A 27,139-nucleotide genomic window follows, 5' to 3' on the forward strand; every position below is an offset into this window, starting at 1 on the left:
TAATTGTTCGCTGTTATTGTTAAATGATTGATAAGTCTGGCGGCTTCTCCACGTAGTCTTCCTTTTAAGTACTGCATCCTTTCTACATCCACTAGATTATGGTTTTGTTGAACTAACCGGTCGAACAATTCCCAAAATGGACACCACTCTTCAAATCTGCCGCTGAATATTGGTACATTCAACGGTGGTAGTTTGATATTGTTACTTACCGTTGTTCTAGGTTCTGCAACGTTTTGACTGCGAACGTTCAGTTCTGCTTGTAACTGGATATATACTTCTTCGTATATCGATTCCAGTTGAATGAAATCTCCTTGGTCTATTTCATCATTGTTAAACAGACATTCATCGTTTAATTGTGAGATCTTTGCCCAACAATTCTTCAATTTTTCCAATTTGAACTGTAACGTTTCAATACTTTTCGTTAAGTCTATTGTCTCTTTGATCTGCAACAGACTTGTACTTAAGATTGCTAAACGTTTGTTCGTAATATCACATGGCCTGGTGATGGCGACTTCGTCATTGATACTTATGTCTTGATTCCTTGGTGACCGAGCTTCTTCTTGCCCTCTTATAACTTGATGCCTTGAAACTTGAGCTTCCTTTTGCTCCATTTGTCTTATTATTTCCAATTCATTATTAAATCGATTTTCGATTTCATTCCGTCTTTGTTGTAACTGGCCATAGTAATTTTTTGTGATATATTCATGATCAGGCTTCAAATTCTTGATCAGATTATCATTGTTGTCTTCAAATGCATCCCATTTCTGACGCAAATTTTCCAAACGTGTCTCAAAATACTGCTTTGAATATCTTGTAGAAGAATCCTTTTTAAAATTTATCCAGATCCTCTGGATCTCACCTTCAATGTCCTTTTGATGTTGGATAACTTGTTCGATCTCCATGATGTCCTCTGTTAGTATTTGATTTGATTTGTTGAGTGCCTCGGTACGCTTCTGCTTGTTTCACTTCGATGGTACCTTTGCATTCACTTCACTCCGATGTTAAAAGCCTCGGTACGCTTGTATTAACTTCACTCCGATGTTAAAAGCCTCGGTACGCTTGTATAAACTTCACTCCGATGTTGAAAGCCTCGGTATGCTTGTATTAACTTCACTCCGATGTTAAAAGCCTCGGTACGCTTGTATTAACTTCACTCCGATGTTGAAAGCCTCGGTACGCTTGTATTAACTTCACTCCGATGTTAAAAGCCTCGGTACGCTTGTATTAACTTCACTCTGATGTTAAAAGCCTCGGTACGCTTGTATTAACTTCACTCCGATGTTAGAAACCTCGGTACGTTTGTATTAACTTCAATCTTAGACTTTAAGTCTCTTTGTTAGGTATATTTGAAACTCTTACCACTGGTGGGGGAAATTTCAAATATCCGGCTCGAAGGACCAAAAATGAACAAGAATGTTCATTAACAATCTTTATGTCCCTTACCACTGGTGGGGGGAAACAATAAATGATTGGTGAGACGTTGATTTACTTTCAACAACTGATTTTATTTAAATTGATTTGTTCTTTTATACAAAATAAAATGCAACCGTAATTGCAAAACATACAATAAATAAAATAACTTATTGCTTAATTCGCACAAATTGCTTAATAAGCAATAGTTGCGAATGCTTTACTTATGACCTAATTTTTACTTTTTGTTGATTCGTCAACCAAGAAATTAAGCAACAGGTGTGAGCGATTAACTCATGACCTAGTTCTTAATTTTTGTTGATTCGTCAACAACTCCTAACCAAATTGGACTTGATGGTCAAGCATTATAACTGCTACGTTAGCCAAATATATAGTAATGCCGAGGTTTTGATATCGCTATTTTAAACATATTATAGAATAGGTTTCTATGGCATACTTACTTGCCAGAAATATTGTTGAAGGTATTCCTATTGGAACAGCTATAGCTAGTCTGAGGTCGTTAGTACTTTCTCCGGTTTCAAGTTCTGGTTTATCACTAGGTAGTCAATTGTAATGCCGAGGTTTTGGTATCGACGTTTTAAACATAGGTTCCAATGACATACTTCTTGCCAGAAACATAGTTGAAGATATTCCTTTTGGAACAGCTATAGCTAGTCTGAGCTAGTCTTAGTACATTCTCCGTATTCAAGTTCTGGCCTATCACTGAATCAGTTAAGATAGTCAACACACTGTATGAAAAGAATATAGATTTCAGATATTATTTTTTTTATATTTTTTTATTTTATTTATTTTAGAATCGAATATTAAATTTTCATTTCAATACATCATTTTATTGAAACGTATATATTTAATTACAATTCACAATTTTTTATCTTAAATATATGACATTGCAGAAATATAAGGGAAACAATTATATTTTTAAATTTCAAGTTTGTTCGTTTGTGTTGGACACGTTTTATCACTATAACTAATTAGCTAAATTGTTGCTTGTTTTTAAATTATTTATATTAAATAACTTAGTTTTTTTTTCTAAAACACTGTAGTTTTATTATAAGCTAACATATAGATTATTGATTTTGTTTAGAAAAAAATGAACGTAAAGGCAATTCCAGTTTAAATATTTATAAAAATATATATGCTTTCAAATAAGAATTTGATTAAATTAATAACAAATTTTTCTTCGTCTTACATGAAGTTTTTTCTATGTTTATTTATTTAATAGAAATATTCATTTAAAAAATAAAAGTTGTAAATACTGTATTTAATACCAATTAAGAATATTATGCTTCATGCAGATTTGTTTAACAAATATATCGTATATACGTATATATTATTATATACGGGTTTATTAAAAAACCATTTAATATAAAGTTGTTAAAAAAATATTTATATGAATTTATAACTTCTTTAGTAAAAATATTGTTTCTAAGTTTTAATTAAATTAAGTTCCGTTTAAAAATTAATTTAATTTAATATAAAAATTTTGATGATTTTAATCAAAATTAATTATTAATAACAGTAATCAAAAATTGAATTGTTTAAATAATAATATTAAGTTATTGCTTTCAATATATATAAACATAAAGTTTAGAGAGCAATAAATAAATGTGGCTTGTTCCTTTGACACAAGTAGTAATAATGTTACTCTGTTCTGACATTTCCATTTAAATTTTTAATATTATTTTACAGACTTCTTAAGTACAATCATGGTGGAAAGGTTTAATTATACTAATAGGAATCCAAATAAATTTAATTTAATTTTATTTTGTATTTTTTATTATTTTAAGTAAAATAGTTTAAAAAATAGTTTTCTTCAATAGATTAAATTTATATTTTACTATTTATTCATTGTTTAAATATCTAATTTAATGTATTATTTTCTATTAGCTATTCTTCAAAAACCTTTAAAGCTCAATATATTATCTATACTTTCTATAAATTTTATGTTTTCAAAAACCTCTTTCCAATACAACTCATCATTTTTCATTACAAACATTTTCTTTAAGGTACACTGAGCATTGATTATGTCTTTTCTTTTGATTTGATTTTAAAAAATTTATATTAATTTTTGCATTAAATGCGTTTCAAAATTTGTCATGTTCGCTAATAATTTTTATAGTATATTTAATTACTTAATTTACTAAATAAATTTATTTAAGTTTTGTTTATGCAATATGGACTTAATATTGTAGAGTAAATATATCAAACTAATTTATATTTTATTTGTTTACAAAAAGATTGCAAGATTTGTCTTTTTTCTATTTTATTGTAAATCATAGTTACTTACTTGAACAATATTTTTTAAAACCATTTAAGTTTATTTTAAGTTTTTTTAATTATTGTTCCCAACCTGATAAGTACAATCACATCACAAGCAAAATTTGCTTAAAGCGCTGAGTTTGTTAAGTTTCATAAATTATTCGTTTTCGAATTTTGTTTCAAATTTAACAATATAAGTACAATAAATTAGTAAATATTTTTGTTTTTTTCTAATATCAACTATTTTTCTAATACTAAAAGTATGCAAATGTCTAATATCGCGTTCTCATATGTCTTCAACAAAAAGAATCGCTGAAACATAACATGCAATTTTGTTACTAACAGTTTTTTCTACATTCGCTATAATATTTTAGCTAAAAATAATAATAACATTTATAATACTTTCTTTGAAGAAGTTCAGGAGTTAAACAATGTGAACTTCTACATTGTTATTTATATTTGCTTTCGTTAAGACATTTAATATATTTTTAATTTTAGTTTGTTTAATTAATATTCTCGACGTATATACGAATAAATAGTTTCAATTTTCGCTTATGGTTTAAGCCGGTATTGTAGCTTCTTCATAAAAATCTGGTTCGTCTTGTTGTGATTTCTTCTCACTGCCATCCAACTAAAATGATTAAAAAATATTTTAATAATTTTTTTAAATTAAATTAATAATCACATATAAAACTTACCGCTTCCATTTCTTCCGGTTTATATAGAGCAGCTAGTCTTTGTCTAATTGGCACCATTAAAATCAAGAAGAAAGGAAAAGCCAATGATATTTTTGACGATTTTACTGCCCATAGTGTACTTAAGCAAATCACTTGAACAGTAGTGAATAAATGCATCTTCCATGTGGGCACACGTTTAACGTACGGCGTTGGTGGATAATGCTTCACAGGCACAAAGTAGAGTCTCACTCTGAAAGTGAATAAGAAAGATTAGATATAAACAAATATTATACAACAAATTAAATATTTTATTTAAATTGTACCTTTCAAAGAATTGTACGCCACTCATTGAAGCTATACCCATATAAAGAAATACACCGAATAGTACTGCCATTGGTATGAGTCGTAATAGTGGTGCCATTGTTACGGATAACCCAATCATTAAAGCCACAAAGAAACCGGATAAACGTTGTTCTTTCACATCAATAATACGTGCAGATTCACCAGGAGCATGAGTTCTGTAAAATAAGAGAAATAATAGTGTTATTAAACTAAAAAAAAAATTAGTGCGGATAATAATAATAATAACAAAATAAACGAGATACTGGCTCCAATTGAAGGAGATGTTAATCATTAACTGAAGTAAACTAGGTATGAATAATGAGATTAAAAACAAAAATAAATGGAGTACTCCAGCACTGCAATTACAGCACTGCAACTGCAGCTGATTTCGGTACGGATAATACGGATAACATTGTTTTGTGCAAATTATTTCTTTAAAAATTCTGTAAATTATTTAATAATTTATTGTTTTAATGACCAAAGGTTAAATAAAATCTTTTAAAAACAAAAACATAACTTTAATAATAATTTAAGCGTAATTACTGAAATAAATAATATTTAATTATAATTATATGGCTTTATATTTATCATATTTATTATTTATTATGGACTTAATATAATTTTGAATTAATTTATAAAAGATAGTATTATTCAATCTAGATATTAGCTTGATGATTATCTGATTATGAAATTTTAACTTAATTTAAAAAACAGAATATATAGATATTTGAATATACATATATATTATATATATATACAATACAAAAAAGAAATATATGCATAATATTTGTATAATAATAGTTGTACTTAAAACATATTTTAAACATACCTTGACATGATGGTTAAAGCAGAAACGTGTGCTACTGAACGTACTGTAGCCGCACAATGCCAAGGCATTCCACAGAATCCGCAAAAAGTGTTTAAGCATGACAATAAGACAATATCAAAATGAAGTCCAGAGCCCTTCTTTAAGCCGCGATCTGGTTTATCCACAATAAGTTCGGAGATGTGTGATTCCATGAAAATTAAAATGTAAACCAATAAAGCTGGTATACCAGCTAAAAATGGTATCCAAGTGGGTACATTTCCCAGTTCCACTAGCCAACTTGTGCGTTCTGGATTACTTGGTGAAATACCTTCGGGAACACTAAGTTTTTCTGTATATACCTGTGGTATAAAATAATCCATAGCAACAAACAAAGCAATCGCAATAGGTACACCAAAGTCACCGAGCGCACGACGTGCATTACGTCCCAAGAAATGAGAATTACGGAATAGTTTTAAGTAGTAAGCAACAGTAAATGTACCCAAAGTGAGTATTGTGCAAAATAAAGCTGTATTGGGCATATTAGTAGGGATTTTTGGTGGTTGTACAGGTAAACTTGTGTTTGATATTGTTTGGGCTGTCATATTGCTAAAGTGCATTGTTCCATTGCCCAAGTCTGTTAGATGATCAAAGTCGGTATGAGCTAGTGTAGGTGGTGGTAAATTATAATCAGCCAATAAGGGATTATTTTTGTATACGGAAACTAATTTCATTATAGTTTCTATAATATAAATCAATGTTATCAGAGCGGAGAATATTTCCTGTGTGAAACGTGTTAGTAAGCGAACGTAGACACTGCCTTCAAAAGCCGATACAACCATTGCAATAATGGCCAACCATATACCTATGTATGCGCGTATTGTTAGAAAATTAAAACCGTTTTCTTGACAGAAATTCATTAAAGCTTCATCGAACAATAATAGAGGACCAGTTGTGCCAATAATTACAAGTGGTTGTCCAGCTATGGAGTGGAAGATGACACCGCAAACTGATGCAGCCAAAAGTGTTTCTGAGATGCCAATTGAATTATGCGTTTTGTCGGAAACTAAACCACCAAAAGTAATAGCAGTTGATAAGCAAGCGAAATACATGAATATTGTAGCTGCTAAGGTTTCGGTATTTAAACCATCGAGTATATCAGATTTATACATAGGCAAACGTCGTTTGAGATCATTACGTAGGCCACCCCAAAGGCGATGAGTCTTTTCAAGTGGGTTGGGTTTCTTCTTTTCACCATCATCACTAATTTTCTTTTCAATCAGAATTTTAGATTCTTCTTGCGCTTTCTCCTTAAGTTCTTGTTTAACCTAAAAATAAATATTTTACGTTATATATATGTATATATAGAAATTAAAATCTATTTCTTATTGTTTTTTACCTGCAGTGCTTTAGTTTTACGTGAACGAATCCAATCCTTTTTGGCTTTCAATTCTTCGAATGGCAACAGATCATGACGATCCCAATTACCCGGTGGCAACACAATTGAATCATCTAAAAATTCATTTATGGCAGACAATAAATCTTTACGATCATCAGCCTTGTATGCTATATGATGAAATGGTTCGTTAGCCATTAAAGTAGCAATTGAACGACCAACTTCATGATAATCTAAGTCAAATGTAACTGGCCCCAGTAATATAAACATGAAACGTACTGGTACTGGCACTTCAGTAATATTTGGCATGAGCACACCTTCGGCCAAACGCACAAACGCGATTGTGGGTTGTGTAAGAAAGTCTACAGGACCAACCTAGTGACGAAATATATATAAAATTAAAATATATTTTTTTATAAATGAAATAAATGTTACTTACCAGTACAGTGGTGGCCTCTGCACCTGCAGGTATTCTCTTTAATATTGTATCATTTTGCAATTTTTTTAAGTCCTCTTGCGATGATGTGTAGATATCATCCTTCATGTCAATCTTTAAGTCGTTGCTCCGTTTGCTGCCACCAATTTCCATTGCAGGCATAATTTTAATTTTTTTGTCATCGCCCGATAAGTTCTATTAAAAATTAAAATATCGTTATATATCTCTTTAGTTATAAAATACTTAGGTAAAATTTAAAATAAGGATTTGAGGGATGTTTTTTTCTAGCCAATTATTAGAAATAGCATGCAAATTTGCATATAAACGCTTTTGAATAATGCACAAATATTATTTTTATATGTAGTCTGTACTCCACAAAAGCGTTTCACAACTGCCAATACACATATTTAGGAATAATAACGCATAAAAAATAATTAATAATAAATTAAATAACAAACAAAATAATTATTTTTTTTTGAGAGCTTACTTTTTATATTGAAAACATTTTATATGCATAAAAGCATAACTAACCCATATAGGAAAAATTGGTTTACAATCTTTGATTCAATTTGAATCGTGTTAAGAAATACCTTAAACTGAATAAAATATTTAATTAAGCAAAAAGTATTTTATTTGTGAAATAAGGACAAAATTACTTAATACCGTTAAAAGAACTTATGAAATGACCACAGACCACAACAGAGAGTATTAGAAGGAAATGGACTTAGTAGTCAAATTTTGCAGACACAATATGAACTGTGTACGGATGACCTTTGGTATTACATTATATGAAGTTCGAGTGTTTTTTTAACACATATATGAAATTGACACAAAACAAGTATTTTAGGACAAGTATTATTCTTATTATTTGACTGCAGTCAAAAATCACATATAATTGTGTGATTCTTCGCTATAACTTGTACACCTCCCTATAACGAGAGATAACTTCTTTTTTTAATGAATTGTGATAAAATAAGGTCCCACCGCTTTAGCTAATCGCAAAAGAATAACACTTACAAGGGATATTTATAATTTTGGTTTCCTTTCATATATCGGGGCTTTGAAAATAAATAATGGAAAAATAATGTAGTTAGGTTTAAGGGATAAGTATAGTACTTATCTATTTATGTATAGATTATAAACAAATGTTTAACAAGATTTAAAAATTACTAAAGCTTCTTATAACTTATAAGAAATACGGTTTGTCAAAATTTTGGCTACAGTGCTATGTCTATAATACAGAACAATGGGCTGAATACGGCATGGTGTGATATTCTTGACACATGAGTCACTTAATTTTTTGGATAGGAGCAAAACTAGTTTTATAAAGCTATATGAATCCTTCAATCTATTTATTATTTATTAATAATAATAAAAAGAGTGTGGCTTTTCAAGTTTGAGTGGCTCAAGTATCATATGGTACGATATTCTTGCAATATGATACGAAATATTTAGGACATACTCAAAAGTTTTGTTATTATGCTTTTTGAATACACAGTTCTAACTACTAATATTGAAAATTGAAACAATATAACCAATTTTTCGCAAGCCAAGTGTATGACACTTGTGATATCTTTGAAATACAAGATATTTATTCGTAATAGTTTGGACACGAACACAAATGTCCTTTGCTATGATTTTCTTGATATATGAGATAAAATATTTTTAATACAGACAAAAATTTTAGCACTACGTTCTATGAAGTATTTTGTTTTTAACAAGCCTTGGAAAGTAAGATAGGATATGATATGATATCTTTGAAATATAAGACATTTATTCCTAACATTGTGGACATGGCCAGAAAACGTTATAGTATGTAGTATGAATAATTCCGACATATATCATAATAACAGTTCAGTTTCCATAAACCAGAGATGATTTTGAAACTAAATATTCAGTATTCAGTCGTATATCCTCAAAATAATTTACTGATTATAGGGTATGTATTTTTTTGAAAAGTACTAAAGAGAAGAGTTATGAGAGAGAGAAAATTTATGAAGACTACTAGATATCTACCTTTGTATTGGACTAGAGGTGACCTAGTAAAATGGTTATATATATTAAAGTGTTTTTTTACTACACTTTATGGCATTGAGTTCAAAATTATTGAAATGCTTTAAAAATTTACATTATATAAAACTGTGTTTTTACTCCTTAATGAAAATCAAAGGGAGATGGGGAGGTTGATAATAACAAGGCTTGGAAATCTTGACACTTAATAAAAATAGAAAGTAGTTATGAATATTAAGTCAAACTTTTACCAAGGTTCAGATATCTTGTCACTTTTTTGGTATTGAGTCACAAATAAGATGAAAATATATTTGTGTGTACCGTAAGACAGTTTAATCATTGGATGACTATATACCTTCGGATTCTTAAATTTTTTAAATTTTTTTTATTAAATTTTTTTTAAAATTTAATTTTTATTTATTAAAAACTTAGTTTTCTTTTCGTTTGAGCACTTCATGAATCCGAAGGTGTATAATCGTCTATTGACTAAACTGTCTTACGGTACACACAAATCGAACTTTATCTTATTTGTGGCTCCATACCACCGAAGTGACAAGATATCTGAACCTTAATAAAAGGGCCTACCGTGTAGTGCATTATTTTATGCTTAATACAATATATCAGTTTACTTTCCATTCGTCCATTCTTCGGAAGGTTTAAAAATGGAACTAATAGATTATATCATAATTAATGAAATCAAAAATTGAAAATCATCATAAAAGGAAATCATTTTTAAAAAAATACGAAGCTGAAGCTATAACACAGCCAATCAACCACAACGAAAAAACACAAACAACATACACAAATTATTGAACAAATGAAAATACAAACAAAGAAAACAAAAAAAAAAGTAAAACCAAAAACAAATTAAATTGTAGCACAAATGAAGGTTAAACATTTACGCCCATATAAGACATTGTGGAATGTCTGCGATATGCAGACGCTGGACCAAGCAGTACTGATGGCGGCGGTGCACTCAAAGTTTCGCAAACAGAAAGACGTTTACTTGCGCGCAGTTTGCGATGTGGCGGTTGCAATAGTTGTTGTTGCTGTTGAAGCTGTTGGTGTAGTTGAAATGGCCCTTGTTGTTGTTGCTGTTGTGGTAATTGTTGCTGGTATTCATTTCCCATCCAAAGCAACTTTATTTGTTTTTTTTTGTTTTGGTTTGTTTTTTGATTTTTGCGAAATTAAAAAAGCAAACATAAATGTGCGTAATTATGTGTACCATTAAGCACACACACATACAAACATTTAAGGATATTCCACAGTCGGTGTGTGAGCGTGTATTTTTTAATGTGAGTGTGTATGTGTTTGTTCACATAAGTGTGATTTTATGCGTTCAATGTTCAATGTGCGTATGAGTAATTTTTATTTATTGCATTTTGTCGTAATTGTTTTTTTGCAATATTTTTTGTTTTTTATTTAATGTTTAATTTTTAATTAATTTTATGTTTATTAATAATTAAATGTTTGCAATTGCAAGTGTTTTTAATGACGAAAAGGAAAAAAGAAAAATACACAACATTGTAAACAAGAAGAGCAGAATAAAAGAGAAATTTACAATTTATAAACACACATAAAAATATATATATATATATATGTATATCGTTATGTAATCCTATGTATATACAAACACTTACTTAAATTATTTGTAAATATTTTCGTTAACACTGAAACAACCAATTCAATTAGGCTACACAGCCGTTAAAGGAAGACTTTCTGTGAGTAGCGAATTAAAACAGTTATTTTATCAATTTTTATTTATTGGGAAAAGTAATAAATATAATTATTAATTTTTTCCTAGGTTTTGTTATTGTTTAATGTCAGATAAGTTGGTACAAATTCACATTAAAATATATAGTAATCTCATATGGTATGTATCTATTGTAGCGTATTGTGATAAGTTTAATGTTAAGAAAGTTCGATAGAAAAACATAGAAATTTTTATTTTCCATTAAGTTATAAAACTTGTGTTAAGAAATCTTTGTTAAAAAAATTATGTTAAAAAACTTAACTCTCCTCGAGGGACGCTGTAACCACTAGAGGACGCGTCGCAAGGAGCGGATAGCGCATGCCTTTCCCGTTATCGAGTGGTAGGAGGGAAATAAAATACCTCCTGCACACCAAACAGTCGGAAAAAGGTCACTTCCTTAAAAACCCCTACCCGCAAATTACCCACTCGATATTTTGAGGTCGTAGATTGCGGATAGAGTTGTATGCTTAAACGGTCTGTAAAAGAAATGGCAGAGGAACCGTAAATGGTCAACGGCGACGCTCGTATACCTTTAAAAGAAGTACTGTTACAATATTTTCTGTCGGTCTGGAAGCAACAATTGGCAGCCCCAACACCAGAATCGGACCTACTAATTAACGAAATCGCAATATATAATATGAGGCTTTATGCTCCTGCTAAGAGTTAAAGGATTCAATATAAGAAACTTAAGTTATAAAAGTTTTGTTTAGTTAAAGGTTAATAAAGTTAAATCGAAAACATAGAAATTTCTATGTTTTGGTAAGGTAATGAAAATTATATTAAAAAAACTATGTTCAGAGGTTATGAGAAAATTAGTAATGTTAAGAAAAGGATTTACATTTTAACAATTTTTGAATAAAATCATCAGTTGAAATCTAACTCAGTGTTATAACTGATTCAGCAATGTTTTGATCTAATTATTCAGAAATTATCAAAATTATTACAGTAACCAACGAATTTAATATTAATGAACGAAAATGTGGCATCAAAACGGGAAAAAAAGTACTATATGGATTAACGGTTTGACTCGTCATTTGAACCAACCAACCAGCTATGGCTATCTTTATATACATTCAGGTAGCAATAAAGATATTTAAACCTGGAATGCTCAAAACAAAGATTGTTATGAAATGGCACTTCTAATCCCAGAGCATTGAGCGTTACAAAGTTCCACTTGATATTGATATAGAGGGGAATGAAATGAGATAGCCAAAAGAGGTTCTATAATTAACATAATGAACATCAAAACAAATCCTGATGTGTGAACTATTTAGGAGCATAGAAGCGCCATTATTGTGATATAGATGTTAAAAAACAAGGCAACTTTTGTTACATATATGAGTTCCTGCCAATCTGTAGGTCATAACCTTACTGAAGTGCAAGGCATTATGGTCTAATGTTTCAGCGGTAGTATATTCTAACAAACGGATTGTGCAGGAGATACTATAGGCGACGCAATTATAATATCTGATTTAAAACTGATTTAAACTGATTTATCATTAATCTGTCACAGATAATGAAGGTAGATCGGATCTTTATCGGATCTTCTTAATAACATTTAGAACAGTGTTTCTCAAGCGTCAGTACGGAAATCGATACATGTCCGTGCCATTAGCACAACCGGTATACCTAGTAACAATCTGTATTTTTCCCTTTAACGGTATTAAGTGTTTGATGTTGATTGTTTCAACAGATTATAAATATTTAGCTGGGCTTTGTAAGATACACTGCATATTTTTGGAATCTCAATACGTTTTGGGTTGAGAAACAATTGTTTAGAAGACTCAAAAGTTTAATAAGGATAAGTCAGGAAGTTGTAAAGGAAGCAACGGTTGTTGTTGTTGTTATTATTGTGACCCGCAGAGATTTATTAAGCGGTTAACTTGCATAGAATCTCAAAGATGAATACATATAGTACGATATGGATAGGTGATGGTAGAGTGAGACAGGAGGGTATTGTAAGAAGTAAGAAGTTCGAATGGTTTAAAGATGATTGCGAATTAAATTGAAGTTGAAGAAATTAAGGCGAAGAAACTTGACCTTTTTAATAAGGTAGGTCCAAAAATCGCTTAGACTCAACTTAGCGTGTGAATTAGGGAAAGCAATGCTTACTCTAGCTAACCTCTCCTTGTCACTTTTTCCCCAACAAAATGGGAAATAAACAAAGTACATATGTTACTATTTGTTGTAAAAGGCAATTACTTTACTACTTTACCCTACCTAATGTATAATAACTGTTCTGGCCATAATTTGGATCATTAAATAGTTAATATTTATTAAAATTTATTAGCTAGTAATCTATTTAATAGATTATAATTAATTAGTGCATTACTACATCTGTAGTAATGCCTAATACCAAGGTCAAATCATATAAATTTTTTATTATTTACTTATTATAATTAATTATTTTTATTTTTTATATAAAATATCAAACTGATATATGATAATTACAAACTGACCTATATTTGGTTGTTTCAGTGTTAAAAAAATTATATTTAACTATACAAGTTTATATTGTATGTACAATTACTATTATCAATAATATTCATTACTTATTAATATATAATAATTGTTAAATATAAATTATATACAAAACAATTAATTAAAATATATACTTTAGCATTATATTTATTTTTTTATAAATAAAACGTTGTATATGAATAAATGAATTAAATAATTTTTTATTTAATTATATAATTTATGAAAATTTTACTGTTCTTTTGATCGCTGTTGCTACTTTGTGATTCGGCAGTGGTGATTTCTTATGTTTAGAATATTTAATGGATGCATAGAGCCGCGTTTATAGTATATATGGTGGTAGTCGAAAGGAGGTTGGAATTTTTAAAATGTTCCAGTGGGTAGAGACATGAAAATAGTGAAAAAATATATGCAAAAAGAAACCAAGAAAATTAAACAAAAAGGCAAAAATAGTAATGAATAACCAAAATTTAAAATTTCAGAAATTTTGCTAATTTCGTAAATTCAATATAAATTATTTTAAACAAAAAATTATAATTGATATATAATCTTATAAGCATTAAGAGATATGTAGTTGTTGGCATAATAATTTAACAATTTTTAAAACAAATTAATATATATATCACGTAGTATGTTTATTCTGTCTATATGATTATTAAATTTTTATTATTATTAACAAACACATTTTTTGAAGAATTTAATAAAATTCGGCTGTATTTCACTGTTCAATACTATATATCATTACACCTAACTTATATTCAGTTAAGGTGTAACAAAAAATACACATAAAATATAATTAATAATAAACAAATAGCATTACTTTGTCTAATTTATTTATAACAAAATAAACACTCATTTAAAGTTATAATAATAATATACACATTTATCAAAGGATTTAATAGTATGTAGGGTGTTCGAAAAGGCTTGCGTATGAATTCTGAACATATCAAACATTGCCGAAATTATTTTTAAATATTTTTTATGGATCGAATATTTAAGTATCTCCTTGTGATGAAGTCTGTTGCAAATTTATTCCGATTTAGATTAATTTTACTAAGACTATGTTCTGTCATATGCAGTAGTAAAACATAAACATATTCGCGCCAGCTTAATTAGTGAAGACCATTCTGAAACACTTTACCAAAAAACAAAGAATGCATCAAATGATATTGCCTGATGGTCAATATCATTTAGAGAACCTGCTAAAGTTGTGGTAGTGGTGATACCACAACCATCCACATAACAGATAACATCAAAGAAATTCTAAATAAGTTTGCATGGGTTAGGATATGATTAGGTGAAGGAAGTGTTAAAGCAAGAGAGGACTGTTTTGGAAACGAGAGTAGATAGGGGATGAAAGAAGTTTTAATTAAGGCTAATCAAGGTCAAGGCGAAGTAACATTGACACTTCAATGACATGCGAGCCAAATATTATTTGGACTCAAGTTGATATATGCATGTGGACATGAAAATAGATAGACAATATCATGGGGAGTAAAGCTTTGTTCTGAGTACTTTCGCATTATATATGTAATATATATCCTGACCACAATTAGACTAGTACAGATTTTACTGCATGTGGAAGGCAGTAAATATTTTTTGCAAATATAAAGCTCTTGTTCCAACGAAACAATATTGTCGTTGTGGATAAAAGTCATGTACTGTTGTACCATTTCCTTTTTATACCAAATTTGGTTCCAATATTTGTCTAATTATTCCCGAAATTGATAGTGTAAAAATGTTCGTCATACGAGGGCAGTTTGATAAGTCAGTGACTTTTTGAATTTTCCGCGCAGTTACTCCAAATGCAACAGTTCAGTCGTCAGCTATAATCTACCAGTTGGCAACTTTCTAATTTTCAGCAAGCTACGTCGTTCAGTTGGTGTTTGATAGCCGTTCAAAGTAGACAACCTCGTGAATTTTTACGAAAATTTGAAAAAGTGAATTTCGTGTGCTGATTAAACATTACTGGTCAAAATCCACGAATTGGGATACGAACTGCCACTCCCTCCAGCATATTCTCCAGACTTAGCCCTTTGCGACCATTTTCTCTTTACAAATCTAAAGAAATGGCTGGGCGGTAAGAGATTTGAGTCGAATGAAGAAGTCATTACCGAAACAAACGCTTATTTTGAGAGCTTTGAGAAAACCTGTTATTTGGAGGGAATAAGAAAATTAGAAAAACGCTGGACTAAATGTATCGAGCTAATAGGTGATTATGTAGAAAAATAAAATGTTTATTTGCCGAAAAAAATTTGTTTTATTCAAAAAGTCACTGACTTATCAAACCGCTCTCGTGTTAAAAGGTTGTATTGCAAAGTTTTTGATACAATGCACAATTATGCGGAAATAAAGAAGTTGCAGCATACTTGAGATAAGGGTACCGAATAAAGAAGAGAATAAATTGAAAAATAAACAACAATAAGCAAAGAGTAATGTTTTTCTATGTTAGATACAGAACTTTACGAACACCCCACATACAATAATTACTTTAGTTAATAAGATTTTGTAATATATTTTTTACTTTAATTTATTTTATTAAACAATTACATTTAATATAATTTTTATTTGATTGTTTCAAAAATAATAGCTTTTAATATACAATATATGCGATACTTAAATTTATTTAATTTAACAACACTAATTTATTTACAATTTTTTAACTGGCTTTTAGTTTTAAATAATGACTCAATTATCAATTATATTTGCATAAGTATTTATTAAAACCCAAAAAAAAAACAATACAAAAAAGCACAATAAAAATATTTATTTACAAATATCATAAAGGACTTACAAAACCACTGATTCATATGTTATATGTAAAAGCCAATATTTAAAAGCCAATATACAATTTTTTAATAAAACGTAAATGCATTAATGAGTATGCAAAATATTTTCTATAAATAATGTTAATTTAAAGGACATTGATTGTAATATAACAATAATATTCTATAATGAAATCAGTGTTCATGGAGATCGATTAAAATTAGTTTGATAAGAAAATAATTGCAAATTAAGCTTATTATATGCCAATTCAATCAAAACATATTTTTAAAATTTTATAACGCCATAATAAATGCAATTTACATAATGTATAAATGTAAACATGATAATTTAATTCAAAATGTTGAGTAAAATAATGATTTTAATAAATTATATTAAAAAAAATTTACCTGTAAACTGGTGTAGCTGTTGTACTTTCTTTTGGTAAATGGAAAAGCGCTCTGATACTCATTCACATGTCTATGCCTTAAAAGCAAAGAACGCATCACCGCCGGCTTATCACTTGAGCTAATCAATTCATCTATAACCATCTAAAAATATTTCAATTGAAATAATATTGTTTTAATATACAACATACACAGTAGCTTACGAGATATATATTTATTAATAAATATTATAAAAAAATATAATAAATTTTTTACTATCACTAACCTGCTCTACAACACGATAAGCAACAGCGGGCAAGTCCTTTTCATTTAAGTCAAGTAATACAACACCAGTCTCCAAGCAACGGCGTAAATTAAGCAAGGAGTGAAATGAGAGTGAGGCAACGTGTGGTTTACCCCAACGATCAGAACCTTCTTGTACATCTTCTTCATATTTGATCCAACGTGCTGTTTCTTTCCATTCACGATCTTCAGCAACACCGGTGAGTTCATTGAGTTGTACGAAAGTCTAAAAAATTTTTTCATTATATGATTTATTTTTACTTATATTTATATATATGTATGTATATATGGATATATATTTTACCTCATGTGGGCTATGATCGAAGGCCTTCTTGGTTTGTAAAGCAGCGACACTGATTTGTGGTAATTCACGCAATTTAATGGAATTGTGATGAATTTTGTGTCGCCGCAAAGCACGTGGATCATCTGAACGATGCGACCTCAACTCGTTGAGATCAGCCTCCTATTTTTAATCAATAAAAAAAATCGATTTTAATATATATATATAAAAGGTTTTACGTAAGTATGATATAACAAGATTTAAAATATGTCAGAATTTGTTAAGACACCTTACAGTATTTTTAAACTATATAGTATACTATACTGTCACATTAAACATTATGTTTACAATCATACTGTTTTCTTAATGAACACCGATTACGGATTATAAACATGAATATATTTATTTAATTATATATATATCTTCATTCTTCTTCTTCTTGAGTTAGTGCTATTACGCACTTTTACTCTATAATGGCTGGGGGGCTTATCTCTACCCCACACTAGGCTTTAACTAGGCTAAAAAAAAAACATCATTTATTTGTCTTTTAGTTGATGACGGACCTTAAATCAGCATATCTTCCTGAGAGTCCAGAAGTGGACGGGGTTAATTAGCGTATCAACTTTAAGTGAATAATTTTAGAGCTCTGTCTCTGATATATTTTTTCACTAAGTCAATCCTAAGATCTCTATGTATGTCTGTTGATCTAATATACCATGGAATCTTAAACAGATTTCTTAAAGCCAGGTTTTGAGCTATCTGTAATTGCTTTAAGGTAGTATTTGAGGCTTTGCTATATGTAACACATCCGTACAGTAGTGCAGGTCTAATTACTTGCGTATAAAGTTACTTTCTGTTTTTAAAGTTGAAGTGATAATTATTAAATAGCGGCTTTAATAAATGTAGAAGCTTAGAGCAGCTATTCCGTTTGTATTTCAAATGTTTAAGCCAATTGAACCGTTTGTCAAAAGTGAACCCCAGATATTTTATGTTATCCTCCCACTGTATCTCCGTGTCGCAAACACTCACTCTTGGAGGATGCTGTCTTCTTTTTCGAGTTATATATATATTGATTAAGAATTATATTAACAAATCAAAGACATATAAAAATTAAAAAATACACACATTTAAAGTAAACAAGACTTCTTACAAATATTATTATTATTGAAGTTGAGGTATTTTGCAATGCAAACCATTAATCTATTGTGTCAACTTCACATTATCAGAGTACTTCTCTAAGTCCGATGTGCTCGATAAATATTGTACAATCGCATGTGAGTTTAAGATTGTTGGCCAGCATGCATTTCTTTTGTTATTACATCAGTGCCAAGCAAACTCCAAGAATATGTTTTGAGACCTCATTCTCCTTTCTACAACACTACTAATTCAATTACAGCAAGTTCATCATTTTCTCGGATCTTAATTTAAACTACAGTCCCTAAAACTACTAATTGCTAATTGAGTTAATTTAATTGAAAGATCCTATAAACAATTACTATTGTGATAGCTCTGGTTAGTCGTTCCAATATAGTTTTCTCTTTTTCACCTCTCTTCCTTTTTATCCTACACCTCTTTACCGGAATTTCAAGCATGACCTGGAACCCATTGTATCCTTACTTGATTATTTGACCAAGAATATATAGCTTTAAAGATACTCCATCAGCAGTCTTCATAAAAGATGAGAATATTTTTTACTGCTTGGCTATTAGATTGGATGGCTATATAATTTTATGATTTTAATACCTGTATCCAAGGTTGAAATAAACACATCTGCGTTTATAAAAAAATACTTTATTTTACTGTTATATTTTAGGCTATTTATTAAGCATATAATAGATTACTAACTCAGAAACTCTATACAGCTATTCAATAGTTTCAAAATACGTTGATTGGTAGTTACTGGTAGTCAAGATATTTCAAATGAAGTGGGAACAAGTCTTTTAAATGACTTCTTTTCATCATGGAGTGAATTTTTCCAAAAAAGTTATAAGTTGCCGGGCACTAATTCAGTTGAATCTGGGAGGGGTTGGCCTTACTGATACATATAAGACCAATACGTAGTCTCACTACAAGTACACATTTTTAAAATGTCTACTTTGCTTTCAAACATACGTTACGTATCTTGCATTTTTTTTTTGTAATTAAAGATACCAAAAGAAAATAAAATATAATGTTTCAATTTCTATAAATCTTTAAATTATTTATATAAACCGTAATCAGTATAATAAATAATCATTAACAGTTAACTTTAAAAAATGTGCTAATATAATTAATATCTGAAAAACTTTACAAAATAATATTTTTTTTTTTATTTTTTTTTTTAAATTAAAATTAATTCAATTAGTTAAACTTTAGTTCTGACTATTTTAAATCTATAAAACATATTAATAAAACCGAATATAAAATGGATATTAATATGATTAGTATTATATAAACAACCTGTGAAGCTTCTAGATGAGCCTATATTGTTAGCATAAATTTTTAAAATACAAGCAAAGGAAAGGATATATGAACATATAATTAAAATGCATATTATTAATAAACTAATGCAAAATTAACTTAAAATCTTTATTAGTACAAAACAAACACAAACCTCCAACGTGGTATCTTCAGGTTGCACAGATACCTTCCGTACTCCGGCATCGCCGTTTTCTTCGGTTGGTTTTTTGCTATCCACGCTTTCTTGATGTGAAAATTTGCGTTGTCTATAATACTGATGACGGCTAAAATAACGAAAGGAAAATCAACTATTTAATATTATGACAAATTAAAGAGGCTTCAATACACATTAAATAGGTTCTGATACAAATTATCTATCATTTACACTCCTTCCAGCTACCTTCTACTTTCAAATTTTGGGTTTTAACATTATATTCAAGAATCAAAATCGTTAATCACTTTTAAATTGTAAACAGATCCACGTATATAGTTTATTCGGGGCGATATATAAAATAGGTCGAAAACTAAGAAACTAATTTAATTATAGACAGACTGAAATTTTGTATCAGTGCGATGCGCCTATATATAGTCTATAAACTGCTATCAAATATTATATTTTATCTAAGAACTCATACCTACATTCTAATTTCAAGGAATAAATTTTATATATTCGTACCTTTTTCGACGTTTTCTCTCGTGTATATTATCGTTAGGTTGATCATCATAACCTAAACTAGGTGGGGTAACAACGGCCTTCTTTTGACCAAACTGCACATGTTTTTCGTCAGCAGAATTATCCTAAATAATACAATTAACATTAATTTAAGTTGAAATATTGTTATAATATGAATTTGTTTACTGAATGATCTCCATGTCCTGCACGTTCAGAAACTAATGGACAATCTTCTGGAATGTCATCGTAATTTTGTTGATTCACAGGATCGTTTTGACTTTCATATTCTGAGTCTTCTTCAATATTAAGATCACCTTGGGTATTACGACGAACTAAAATAAATTTAAATAATTAAATTAATGCAACAAATACACAAATGAAAAATATTTAATAGATTTTGCACACTTGATTAAATTATTGAATAATAAGTTTACATACACATACAAATAGATGTAGAAAAAAATATCATAATAAAATATATTATATATAAATCAGTATTTATTATTATCATTATCAGTCAGTATATATTTTTAACTGTCAAGTAATTTGCATTTAAATAATAATTTAACTTACTATTTTTTTGTTTAAAAGAACCGATGGGAATACTCGAATCTTGAAATGTAGTTACATCAAATTTCTCTTTTTGTGTTGTTGGACCGGCGAAAACTTTTTCCATTTCCGAATCCAGTAGCACCTCGTTTGGGTCTTCATTTCCGGTGGACTAAAAATTTAGAAAATTTAAAAATTAATACGATTAGAACAAAAATATATTTTATTAAATGAATTATAAGTTTTTGAAAAAATTGACAGAAAAGAAGTTGATAAAAATTTTTTTTTATAATCTATATATACAAATATACATATATAAGGAAGAAGTGGGACTATAATTAATATCAAAAAGTTGTGCAAATTTTATATGTAAATTTCCAAAAATGGAGATATATATTATTGAATAGAATTTATAATTAATTATTAATTTTTTTTTGTTTAAAGCATATAAGACATATATGACATATTGCTAGCCACAACTTCTTGGTTAGCTCTAGGTCAAATTATATTATTTGAATCGCAATCAATTCGAGTTTGCGATTAATCTTTTTAAACCACTAAACAAATAATTCCTATGTGCTATATAAAGAGTATGACATGTTGAGGTTATCATGGAATTGTTTTATCTTTCAGTGGATCCAGTAAGTTTGAACTTCAAACATTATTATTTTAAAGTGTACCAGGTCTAATGTTTCTGTTGACATAAATTTGTTCTGGCCATACTTATGTGGGTTATAATTTTAGCTGCCAATTTCAAAATTTGATAAAATGAAATTTGTTTAGAAAAAAAAGTTAGAAATTATTTGGTAGAAATCACATGATCAGCGTTGGTTACTTGTAACCAATCTTTCCCAATCAATACATATCGCATAATTAATTCCATGCGGGTTCATTAGACTTTTTTCTGTGAGTTTAGACGAGGAATCCGATACTTCTCAAGCTTTCGACGCTTTCAAAATATTCTTGCGTCAAGTTATCGCTGATCCTTTCTACTGTTAGATGTGCTGTGGTGATGTTGTTTTTGGCACTTTATATCAAGTTGCAAAAAATATATTAAATTAAAAATTATATCAAAATCTGAATTAGAAGATACTTTTATTTTTGTTTACTTTTAGCCCATAAAATGAATAACCACGCCTTAGATAAGAGCTGATAAAGGTTTCTGAAGTTGTTTTAAGAACTTTAGTAATACAAGCTCTGCATCATAGCAGAATCTGTTCAATATGACTTTTACAGAATTCTAGTTTATGATAATACCTAGGTTCCCTACGCCTAAAGTTTATAAATAAATGCATTCTTTATGAAAAGTTATCCAATATGAAAACGGAATTTCAGCTACAAAAATAGGTTTTACATAAAATTCAAAAGATTTCCAAATATTTTACTTACATATTGATTTATATACTTATGCATTACATACTATTTTTTTTAAATATTCGTTACTCCATTTATAAGAGATTTATAATAGAGCATTTATAATAGAGCATTCACATATAATATATCACATTTCCATATTCTGAGTTATTCTGCGTAGAGTAGAGTAAATACAGAATGAATGCAGTCATTATTCTTTGAATTTTTATATAACATAAACAATGCATAAAAAATTTAATAAAAAATAATAAAAAAATATACTGCATTTTTATTGCATTTGACGTCATTAAAGTCACATGACTATTGTTTACAAACTGGCATATCGCACAGTTTGGCAACTTTTTATGATTTTTATATTGACATTCAATTAATAGTCGTCTCGGATATGTTTTCGTTTTCAATAATTTTACAGATGCCTTTTATCATAAAATGTAATAAATATTTATATACTTTTGTAAAAAAATAAGTCAATTCACTCAAAATAAAATACTGTAAGATCATTTAGGCAATTGTGAGTGTTAAATGATTGCAACATTTGACTTTATTTTCATATTTTACTGACAGCAGTAATTTATTTTAATAAAATTTTATTAAAAAATTACAAAATTGATATTATACTCTAATTAAAAGAATTTAAATTTATCAGATATTTAAGAAAATTTATGGTGTAATAATGAAAGACAATTGCAATAACGATGTACACATTCTAGTCATATGGAATAGACTGGTAGTTGGAAGTTTATAATTAATAAATTATGAAAAATATAAAAATTTATATTATAAAAAAAAAATAATAATAGTGAAGAAGTTATAATTATAACAAGAAGTAACAATAATAAATAAAAAGAACAATTAAAACTAGAAATCTATATTGGATTAGGTAATTTGTGGAGCAATCACCACTAAACCTGAAAAATAGATCATTATGTTCTTTAGATGAAGCAATGTCTTACCAACATAGAATCAATGAAAAGTATTACTTTATGCAATTATCTTAAGAGAAGAGACACATTTCAATTTTTTTTTCTATTAATTCTACTCATTTAATTGCAACATGACTGTATACATATTAATAGTCCACCAAATATTGATAAATATTTTCCGATATCAAACATATTACTGGATCTTTAGTCGAGATGAATGTTTAGATAATTCGATCCGCCATAATCCTGCCATAATGCGAATGCGATATTTTATGCAATTTTCTTATAAAAGAAGAGAAACATTCTGTTTTTTTCTTTCTAATAATTCTAATGACTTGATTTCAACATGACTGTATATATATTAATACACCACCAAATATTGATAAATATTTTCTGATATCCAACCTATTGCTGGATCTTCAGCCATGATTTATAGTCAATAAAATCGATCATTCATGTCAAATTTTTAGAAAAGATTGCCTACGATGGTGATTGGTGGTAGGCCATCAGATAACTTTCCCTGTACCTCATCAGTTAGCTATTTTTCGCCGTTTTACTACCACATTCCTCGCAAGAACCCTGATATAGAAGAGTAAAGACGAAATCCATCCCGCCGAATTTAAATAATTTAATAGATATTTCGTCTTCACAGATGAACAGTATGATAAATTGTCAAAGAAGTATCTTCCTAAGAACCTATATCTTCTGGACGCCAAATCCAAGCATTTACAGAGTAAATGTATTATGGTTTCTTTTTGCTGCGGGTTTCCACAACTTCTGCAGTGTGGATCATGAGTAATGCACAGTTTCTCTGCATGGGTTTCTATACACCAATGAACAGAAAGAACTGCAGTAAACCTTGTAGTGTTCACCCGACTCCCATTGCTTATTTCTAGAATTTCTTTTTCTGATCCTTTTACGAAGATATTGGGTTTGCATTTAAACATTTGTTAATTTGTTTTTCTATATAAATGGATGGATATTATATATTTTAGTGATGGCTTACATATAAAATTGTGAATTTGTTAATTTAGGTGATGGTTTCCATTCGTTCATTTGTGCTTTCCTCCCTGCTGGGGATAATGGTGTTGCATAATCTAATAAGTATGAGTGAAGCTCTATAAAGGTTGCGGTTTTTATAAATTTGGATTTGGATCGATACATGAATATTAGGTGAATCACTTCATCGTTCTGCTTCAATGAGATTTACTACAGCTTTTAGTGTGAGTGCATTTGGCACAATTTCTGTAAATGGTATATTTAGTAGTTAATCCAGGGTGTCATTTCTTCAGTGATACATATTTCGCTGCTTGTTGAAAATTTTGTTAATTAATATTACATATTATAACAATCGTGTACACTGACAGACGTAAGAGAGAGTTTTGAGAGTTTTTGGAGTTGACAGTAACTTTCATTAATAAAGATTTTCACTGTTCGATCAAATTTTCTGAATGCATTGGTCGTGATGTCACTATTTAACAAGGAAACTGATTTTATTTTATAACATTCAAAATAAATTCATAATTCTGTTCTAATAAATTTAACAATATCAATAGAGATTTGAGTTGCTTTATTATTTATTATATTATACTACATAGAGTATTATTCTATAAATGTATATTAATGAACAAGAAATTAGTTTGGATTACTGTATAAAAGTATATTTAGTTTATTGACATGATTTAATGTAAATTCAATACAATCTTTAATATAGTTTAGAAACACAAGGCCTCAAACTTTTGTATGTGTAATTCAAAACGTACTCACTTCAAGTGCAAATTAAATACCAAATTTCTCAAATTTAATACTTAAATTTAATACTTGCACAAATTAGCAGATACTTTAAGTATTAGCTTTTAGAAACGTAAATACAAAACATTGCTCAAAGAAAAGAAAATATATTAAATGAACCGACAGACAGACAACGCCTTAAAACAAAGCTGGCCAATTTTAGAAAAAAAAGAAAATCCAGAAACAAACGAGCTGTGTTAAAACGTCTGTAATTTTCTAATTCTTTGATTTTTTCTCTATTTTGTTTTGGTTTCTGGTATATATGTCTGCCCCTGAGTATGGAGCGCTACAGAGGGCTGACTAATGTCATGCAGCACGACTGTTGACATGTCAATAATACAGCAGAATACGAGTATGTACAAGCATTTGCAAGTGTTTATGTCACGTGCTTAATGAAAATATTGTGTTTAGGGGAAAAATATTACAAGAAAATCGAAGAAATGGAAAGAAAATGTATTAAAATTAATATGAAAAATTGTGAAAAAGAATTTTATAAAAATAATATTAAAAGAAATCGAAGGTGTAGGTGAAAAGAATACAAATATATAAGCATTTTCAATGTTAAAACTTGTCACTTGCAGTCATAACTGATTTTCAGATTTCAAGAGCGAAAAGGACCCAGCCCATTAAAAATCCATTTTGTAATTTTATTGAACAGAAACATAAGCATTTTATATAAAATTTTATTTCTTTTTTTACTCAGTTTTCATTCAATATAATATTTCCTTTTTTTTTTGTTTATTTAATTATACTGTCAACCGCAGTATCTCTTTATAATGTAGCATAATTTTTTATATCCCAAAAATTAATGTTGCATGCAACAAATTTTTCACGACTTTTTATGATTAGTCATTTGTTTTAGCTTATGTTTTTTATGAAAAGGACTCAGGTTTGCCATAAATTTACTTTCTCATTGCTTTTATTATAAGCCGAACACTTCAACTTAATAATAAACTGAACATATTTTACAGGGTATATCGAGATTTTATTCAATGCTTTGACAGGAAATGGTAGAAAGTAATTTTATATAAATTTTATGTTATTACTAATAAAATTTTAAACAAAAAATAATTGAATTTTTTGTATGGTTTTAATACATTGAATGTATATAGATTATTATATAGAATTTTTAAAAATTTTCTCTAATATAAAAATTTATCGTAATAATAACAATCTAATAAAATTAAGAATCGTTATTATTATTTCTATTTCATACATAAACTCAAAAATCTGAGACACACCATACTTTCAACGAACATTTAAAAAAAGGAATTGACCAAATTGGTCCAGGCGTCGTAACATACATAGATACAATTAACAAGGTAAGTGTACTAAAAAAAAGAAACAAGTCTCAGAACTCACTTTATATAAAGCCATTTTAGTTGGGAATGAAAGTAGTATGAAATTCGAAACGCAGAATTGTGTGCAGAAATTGCAATAGTATTGTAAAGATCTTCATTTATGGAAATTACTAAAACATACCTAAAATTATTTTCAGTCCATGATGAGTCCATGGTAATAGCGAGAAATTTTCTTTTCCACCATTTAAAAATAAAAAAAATCAATTTATTTCATATTTAATTATTCAAAACATAAAAAGGTTTACACAAGAGCTGTTATTAAAACACGTTTAGTAAGTGAGAACACCACTTTTCATTAAAACACATTTAAGGTGTTTAATATGCAAGTAATGACATAATATTAATTTGTTACTTTAGGTACCGGTATTTAAAATAATTATTACTACAATAAAACCAATTAAATATTGTTTTATCTAAAATTAATAATCGAAGTCGTAAACTTACTTGTATTTGCAATAAATAATCACACCCTGTTTATATGATATATACATATTTTTTACAGCACAGTAAAATTATTATTTCGCGGCCATGAGTTGTCAAAAACACTTTTATTATCATTTCATTTTTATTTGGTTAATTTGACAAAATGTATCAAAAATGAAAAATGAGAAAGTGTTTTATTGTTTAAATAAAAATATTGAATTATGGTAACCTTAAGAGGATAATACCAAATACGCATATTGTTTTAGTTCATAAAAGTAAACTAAAAA

At 28.7% G+C, this 27,139-nt stretch overlaps 2 protein-coding genes across 4 annotated transcripts in view; one reads left to right on the top strand and one right to left on the bottom strand.

Moving 5' to 3' along the window:
• LOC119671723 (anion exchange protein 3-like) overlaps nucleotides 1–27,139 on the top strand; it is a gene marked incomplete at its 3' end in the record, with an annotated part of 143,813 nt that overhangs the window by 105,717 nt on the left and 10,957 nt on the right.
• LOC119671725 (anion exchange protein 3-like) lies at nucleotides 4,098–21,175 on the bottom strand. Of its 2 annotated transcripts, XM_038082482.1 has the most exons (14): nucleotides 21,005–21,175; nucleotides 20,618–20,763; nucleotides 20,435–20,556; nucleotides 19,913–20,042; nucleotides 17,344–17,502; nucleotides 17,023–17,265; nucleotides 16,761–16,901; nucleotides 10,259–10,495; nucleotides 7,350–7,541; nucleotides 6,914–7,285; nucleotides 5,539–6,842; nucleotides 4,691–4,885; nucleotides 4,389–4,617; nucleotides 4,098–4,321 (listed from the first exon to the last, which is right to left on the bottom strand). In XM_038082482.1, exons 1-14 carry the CDS (start codon nucleotides 21,105–21,107, stop codon nucleotides 4,250–4,252), a joined length of 3,645 nt encoding a protein of 1,214 aa, XP_037938410.1. In that variant the 5' UTR covers nucleotides 21,108–21,175; the 3' UTR covers nucleotides 4,098–4,249. The 2 variants fall into 2 exon arrangements, with proteins under 2 accessions (XP_037938410.1, XP_037938411.1); XM_038082483.1 differs by lacking the exon at nucleotides 10,259–10,495.

The sequence above is a fragment of the Teleopsis dalmanni genome, chromosome 1, assembly GCF_002237135.1.
Source record: "Teleopsis dalmanni isolate 2A chromosome 1, ASM223713v2, whole genome shotgun sequence".
NCBI classification, from domain to species: domain Eukaryota; kingdom Metazoa; phylum Arthropoda; class Insecta; order Diptera; family Diopsidae; genus Teleopsis; species Teleopsis dalmanni.

What these genes read in the sequence shown, in the direction of transcription:
- LOC119671725 (XM_038082482.1), bottom strand. Translation starts at nt 21,107, where the DNA reads ATGGAAAAAGTTTTCGCCGGTCCAACAACACAAAAAGAGAAATTTGAT. An exon ending in TCGATCATAGCCCACATGAG is followed by an intron (nt 17,266 to 17,343) that starts GTAAAATATATA and finishes AAAATTTTTTAG; the next exon opens with ACTTTCGTACAACTCAATGA. An exon ending in GTAAAACTAAAGCACTGCAG is followed by an intron (nt 6,843 to 6,913) that starts GTAAAAAACAAT and finishes ATTTATTTTTAG; the next exon opens with GTTAAACAAGAACTTAAGGA.